The following is a 7,038-nucleotide window of genomic DNA, read 5'->3' on the forward strand; positions in this document are numbered from 1 at the left end:
TGGGTTTATGGTCGGATTCGGTTACATCTGTAATGACCGGTTTGCAATGTTCAACTCGACCTGATGGTGGAAACAATGCCACATCGCCCCCCCCCCCTATGTGGGGTGGCCGGGGGGGGGGCTTCCCAAAGAGGAGGTCTGCACCCCCTGTCCCCTTTCAAGCAACTGCATGTGCTATATCACTACAGCAGCAACGGCACGATATCTACGGGAGCCATTGTGCCGTCGTGTAATATAGTTGCGCCGCCCATGAAAGGGGCGATCTATGTCATCAATAGCCGACATGATGACTTCACAAACACAATTGTAGACGGCACAGCATTGTGGCTGTTCCCTACGGTCGACTTGTCCTGTGCGGCGGCTATTGTCGTGTCGGAGTCACAAGTGGAAGTTCTAGGGCTATCGCTTCTTTGTTCCAGCTCTTCCTTGCCTGTCAATGACTGAAAGTGGTGGCCACAATTTCTGCAGTCGGGAACACTGAATAGGCCTGTAGGCTTGAATGTATGTTTTTCATTACGAGTCACAGGTGATTGTTCCTTACAAACAGGGGCAGGGTCTGCCTTTTCGTTAGAACTTTTGCACAGTAAAATGGGTCTATACAAAACTTCGTGGAGGTGCGTGTAAACCGGGGAAGCGGCATGAGTGGGGCCGACAGCGGTCGACTCGTGGGACCAGATGGCGGTCGGTGCGGCCAGGTTGCCGTTCTAACACTCTGGACCAAGAACCTGATGGAGATCGGCATTACCAAGGGCCTCGGAATCATGCTGCCGACCTTGCAACAGCAGCTGACCACGCAGATGTGGATTATTGGCTGGATTACCTCGATGATCACCGCGACGAGCGGGTTTATGGGTATGTTCGTAGGGGGGAAGAGTTCCGTATACGGACGCTAGTAATTATTCCCTACAGTGACCTATTAGCCGTCAGAAAGCAAAAACATGTCCAGAAAAGTTCAACTCAAGGGGGAAAACCCAATCGTTTACTTACAAAACAGAATTTTTCAGACCGGTCCCATAGGATTTGTGCACAAGATGTGAAGTGGCGTCCGTGAATGGAATAGGGCTGACAGTTCTATATTACTTTAAAGACGTAAAAGATAACTATAATGCCTAGCTTGGAATTATATTAAGTGCCATTTTGGGAAAGCTGTGCATTATTTAGACGTCATGCCATGACACTTTTTTACGTGACGTATACCAACTAAAAGTAGCGCGGAGAGTTTTGAATTATACTTTGAAACCAAATAACGAAACCTTTTCTCTATTCTTTCAGCATAATTATATAACTGTTTTACTTTACAACTGTGTTGTCTAACTGGAAACCGTTTTTCTTCCTCACTAATACTCGGTGCTCGCAATTATGTTTTCCTATTTTCCGTGAAACTTCACTCACTCGCACACTCCCTTGTATACGGAAATCGTATAAGGACCACATCAAATTTTTTTTCAAAATGCTTTTTCTACGCAGAGAGTGTATCACACCGCCCTGCGTAAATTGGCATTAATAATACACCACACATCATTCGTGAAATATTATACAAACTTTTTTCTTGAGTGCAGCGTTTGTTTAGTAATTTCATGCTATGACACATTGAATGCACTGATGCAGTGACTAATAAGTTGTCTTTCAAAACGCTTTAATGTGACTAATTTTTTTGCGCGATTAATGCTGAAAATTGAACTAGCGATCAAATTTATCTTCAGACAAACTGGCTGCATAGGCTAATAAGATTTTCATAATGCCAACCCCTCTTTCCAGTGGAAACACAACTTTGCCATGGTATTACTGGCAGTTCAATTCCTAAAACCCCATTTCTTACAGATCCACTTTATTGTTTGTGTGCTCCTCGTGCGGCAGCTCTTTTTGTTTTATCAAGGTGTGCCTTGAGAGTTAATGCTGGCTTTTCAACTGGAGAGCTGACATCAAATGCTCAGTGGTGCAAGTTAATATGAAATCAGCAACGTGGAAAGTTAAGAATTTTAATCGAACCATGGTCGAACCAAAGACGATGAGACATGTCAAAGTAGTACGACAGGTTTGGCTTGGTCTGACCCGTCAATGGCGGATGGGGGAGGGCAATGGTCCCTCCCCATCAAAAATTGTTTTCTGGTAAAATAATGAGAGAGACGATTTTTGTACTGTATACGTTTGTTTCATTTTCTTTCCAAAAGTGAGTAAAAAGAAAAAGACTCACAATGTAGCCTTGCCCCCGAAGGCCATAATTGGTTCCGTAAGTTTTTTTTTCAACTTTCTGGACCCTCAAAACTATTTGCGCCCTCAAAATATTTTGGGTTCTGGATCCATTCTTGAGTTCGGTTCGGTTCAGGTGCTTTATAACTTTTATTTGTTGTATGCAGCTCTTTTTGCAGCACTACTGAGCAGACGATTTGGGACTGGTTATGTCTTGGTGACGTGTGGTACAATGTTGAGTGCGGCTGTCATCAGCGGAGCATTCGCCGAAACAGCCTTGCAACTCGCTCTGGTTTATTCACTCCTCGCAGGTAATGTATCCAACCTACAGGTCGATCTCTGTTATGACACAAGTACTTAAAAAGAGAGTGAGAGAGGGGGAGAGGGAAGGGGAGTTGTGTCCAAGACCGGGTCAATAGCCAGGCCAGGTCAACGGTTATCACCATCCTTCTTTTCCTCATAGGACACCTGGTCTCATTGCAACCAAGTGAGACTATAAACCAGAACAAGTTTGACCGCAATCTGTCAGACATTTTGTAGGCCTCTCCCCTTTGCGATGCCCAACTCTGTTTAAAAAACCTACTGTCGCTCATAGTTTCCAGCGGTTGCACTGCAAAATAAAATTGTGTTAAGCGATTAAACACTTTTCCGACATGTCTTGCTATCAGTTTATACACATCTTTAAATATAAAACGTGTTTAGACTGTCGATGGATATTGTTTAGTAATTGATGATATGATGTTTATGTAACAGATACCTATTCGCAAGCAAGGGCAGGATTTGCGCTTTTAGCAGGTCCTGAGCAAGCATGACCGATTTCCACAGGGGTTATGCATGGGTGCCATTTTCCAAGTCAGTGCTTTTGTTACAAAGAGATACACATTAGTATAGATCTTTTGTGTATATCCCCCATAACAAAAGCACTGGCCGGGAAGATGGCTGTCATGCACAACGTCTACATGTATATGAATGTTGATCTTCATTCTCGTGTATGCCAGACATGTGCACGAGCTCACTTGGAGACCATCTCATCAGCTTCGCTCGTTGATGCCTCGCCCACACAGGCGCTGGGAAGGGTAAATGGCTTAGTTGAGCCAAATTTTGCACGACCTGTGACCAAGAAGTCACTTCCGTTTGTAAACATTCTTGTGTAAACCATAATGGCCTTCACAACCTTGAATATAATACAATGCCATCAGAAGTATGGATTTTTCGGATCAATCTTCGGACCTGTCGGTATTTTTGCGCTAGCGCTTGATATGATCAGCATCATTATGACATAATTATATTTACACTGAGTCGCCTTTACACAAGTGAATAAGGGTAGGCCTACCCGGTACCTTACACTGAGCACAAGCTCATTAGGATGTTGGGATCCAACGGGTTATTTGAAATAAAAGGTGCCACAGTCAGAAAAAGGGATCACAGAGATATTTCTCTATAAAATCACGAATTTGAGACTTGTGGCTCCCACTTTGGGATATTTTGCTCACGGAAACTGCCGACTTGCCGGCCTATTTTGCACAGAGGCGGGCGGCTACATTCAGGGCTCGGCGCCTAGTTTGACTGCCATTTTGGGGGTGTTTTCAGCGAAGGAGGACTTAAAACAAAATGGCGTGGCTACCCCTCGTGAAATTGAAAAGAAAACTGACCTTGTGGAACACGCGAGGCCAGTCTGGTCCTTTTTAAGAGCACCCACTTAATGTACAAAAACCATTAGCAACTGGCAGCAAGCAACCCACAATGCTCCGCGAGTCTGCAACTGTGACCCCGTGTGACGTATTTCCTTCACAAAAATTTGTGAGATGCATTTGCTCTTCCCAAATGCCCCGTGTTGGCGCTGGGCAACGAGCAAAACCACCAGCTTGTTTCTTCTTTATCGGTGAGGGTGCACTTCAACTGCAGGAGGAGGATAATGCTTAGCTTCTATAAACACGTTTAAAAAGGGATAGCAAGATAGTATTTAATTGCCAACAAGGCAGAGTTTTACAGTTGAGCAATTGTCGTCATTTTGCGAGGATATTTTTAAGCTAGTTGGTCCCTCTATCAGTATTTAATAGACATGTGGGCCTAATTACTTGCACTAAACCGGAACATCGAGAATCGATACAACTCAACCCATTGGTCACCCGTCCCAAAAAGTCAGTTTCCAGCCATCTTGTGTTCGATTACGTCAAACTGAGGCTAACTAGAGGTCGCGCTCGAACTTGCTTTCAGCGTCTATTTCGCTGTTGCATGGAAGTGGAAGGAAAGCCAGTTACTAGGACGTTTATACACCATAAGAAAAATTGAACTCTGTACTTTTACATTCTTTCTTCAAGGTACTGCCATAGGCGTGTCAAATGTTGTTGCAAAGGAGGCTGTAGGTCGTTGTTTCACCAGGAACTATGCGACAGCCAATGGTATCGCACGGACTGGCTACTCTGTTGGACTGTTCGTATTTGCGCCTTTGGTCCAGCTTTTTCTGAATACTTATGGTTGGAGGGGAACCATGCTGCTAGTAGGATCTCTAACAATGCATAACATTGCGTGCGGCGCCCTTATGGCGGCTACTTTGCCAAGACTGCAGCTACATGACTACCAAACGGTTCCCTACGCCGAGCGTGATTCTCCACGCCAATCGTGCTTTCGTTCTTTTTGGAAGTTCGTCTTCAAGAGTTTTGATTTGGAGCTACTATACAACGCACGTTACTGGTCGGTGGCCATCATATCATGCTGTACAATCTACGCGTACACTATGTGGATTGTCTATTTCGTGTCTCAGGCACAATCCAACGGATTCTCTTTGGAGGAAGCGGGATCTTTTGTGACCATCGCAGGCGTTGCGAATCTGATAGCCAAAGTACTTCAGGGACTTATCACAGACCGCGGAGTGATATCTTCTTGGAGCCTAGTGACGGTGTGTACCGTGGCAAGCTCTGCGTCGTACCTTGCATCTCCCTGGCTGACTTCTTATTGGCCGATGCTGGCGTCAGCATTGGTGATTTTGTTTTGCGATGGAGTTCTTTCCTGCCAGACTGATGTTCTGGTCAAGCAGGTTCTTGGAGTTGAGCTGTTGGCTGGCGCCTTTGGTTGGATCGGACTAAAAGTTGCTGTTTTGACATTCGCACTAGGATTTCTTCCAGGTCAGTGACTTTCTATCATTGTTATTGTTTTTAAATATTCCAACTCTATCATAAACATCCCAGTCCTGAAAGGTGAGGTGAAAGAGCGAAGCGCCCTCATGGTTAAACCCTTTGGCTATACTATGAAATCAATTGTGTGATACCCCATACCATACTGCAGCAGTCCACAATTTCTGAGCTCCTTTTTTCTTATTCCTTTCGTAGGTTTGATATACGACAACACTGGAAGTTACACAACAGCTTTTCTTCTGATAGGCAGTGTACAGGCTTTCCCGCTCATTCCCTTACTGACCCTTAAGTATTCTAAACAATAGAACTAGTCGGGAGTCACAAACAGTTAGTACAGTGGCGTTACTGTGGGTGGACACAGTTCCTCCGGGTCGAAGCCTATATTCCCCGCCCCTTGATATTTTTTGAAATAATAGCCACAGTTAATTTGCAATACTTTTCAGTTCCCTTTAAAATAGCGTGTGGCAACCCCGGATGCACATTTGAACACAAATAATTTTATTGCGTTTAAGTCAAAGTCGGCCCATATAAATCACGGTAACTAAATATATCATGATGATGAATAATTTGTGCTGTGAATCCAAAAATTGATTAGGATTAAATCAAAATAATAGCAAGTGATATGAAGTGAAAACGAAATTTATCGGAATGTCTCTTGTACAGGTGTACTTGTGTAAAATGAAATTTTAGAAAATATGGTTTTTATTTGAGATTTTAGAAACCTGTTGCAAAATGTGAAAACAATTATTTTCGGTTGACACGAATTGCAACATGTTTGCAAGTGTTTTAAAAAGTAAACAGGTTCATTTTAATCAATAGTTAAACATTATTTGATCTAAATCAGTGATTTAAATCAAGTTGATTTTATCAACCCTTTATCAGTCAACGGAGTATTCCTTTAATCCTGTGAACGTTGGTGTTAATAAGGTCATGGAGGTAAAAAAAGACCGTTAGTATGATGCGATTATTATTTGAAACTGTATGTAGTAACCATCTTTGGAAAGGTCGCAGCACTGCACGATAAAGAGTCATACTTTGCACAAGGACTTCTAATAGATTATTCGCAAGGCTGAAAAATATTCTAAAAGCTACAGCTCCTATACCTCAGACGAAAGCGAAGCGATTTTGAAGTCACAAAACGTCTCCAGCGAAATTCGTTTGAGTTAAACTTTGTTCAACTTTTTTTGAAAAAGCAGAGCGAATATTTGATCTGCCGTTAAGGTAAATGCGTTTGTATTCGCTTTTCTTTCAGAATGAACCTCCTTCAGTTTTCGTGCCTAATTGTAGTGACGCTTGAATGCTGCTGTGCTTTTGAAAAAAAATCGCCTATCCAGTTTTAGTAATTGTTTAATGGTGAATCTTTTTATATTGACCGATGATATTGGGCAAGTAATATTGCAAATAAAAGATTTAGTCAGTTAAATTTTCTGATGAGCCTTTTACTTGGTTTAAAATTTGAATTCATCCCCGCCGCAACGCCCAGGGACGATCTGTAGTTAAGTCGGCTCGATATTGTTTTAGAAAAAAATTGTGTGCCAGCTGTTATCTTTATCAATTTTTTCCTCAACCCAATTATGAATTTCCGCTTTTCATATCCGTACCCCAATGTATTACTCATTGAGAAATGGACTATTATTATACGCACGAGTACTGTAACGTTGGTAAAAAAAATACATGTAGCTCATACATACTTCGTGCTAGTGGCGTATCCGGC

The 7,038-nt window shown here is 42.8% G+C and overlaps 1 protein-coding gene across 1 annotated transcript; it reads left to right on the forward strand.

Moving 5' to 3' along the window:
* The first annotated feature begins 338 nt into the window (after positions 1 to 338).
* LOC110984399 (monocarboxylate transporter 12-like) lies at positions 339 to 6,741 on the forward strand. Its single transcript, XM_022244579.2, has 4 exons — positions 339 to 852; positions 2,358 to 2,501; positions 4,512 to 5,315; positions 5,520 to 6,741. The coding sequence occupies exons 1-4, from the start codon at positions 639 to 641 to the stop codon at positions 5,627 to 5,629; spliced, it is 1,272 nt and encodes a 423-aa protein (XP_022100271.2). The 5' UTR covers positions 339 to 638; the 3' UTR covers positions 5,630 to 6,741.
* Positions 6,742 to 7,038: the final 297 nt, after the last annotated feature.

The sequence above is a fragment of the Acanthaster planci genome, linkage group LG02, assembly GCF_054643075.1.
Source record: "Acanthaster planci isolate LZ-2023a linkage group LG02, COTS_SCS, whole genome shotgun sequence".
In the NCBI taxonomy this organism is placed as follows: Eukaryota; Metazoa; Echinodermata; class Asteroidea; order Valvatida; family Acanthasteridae; genus Acanthaster; species Acanthaster planci.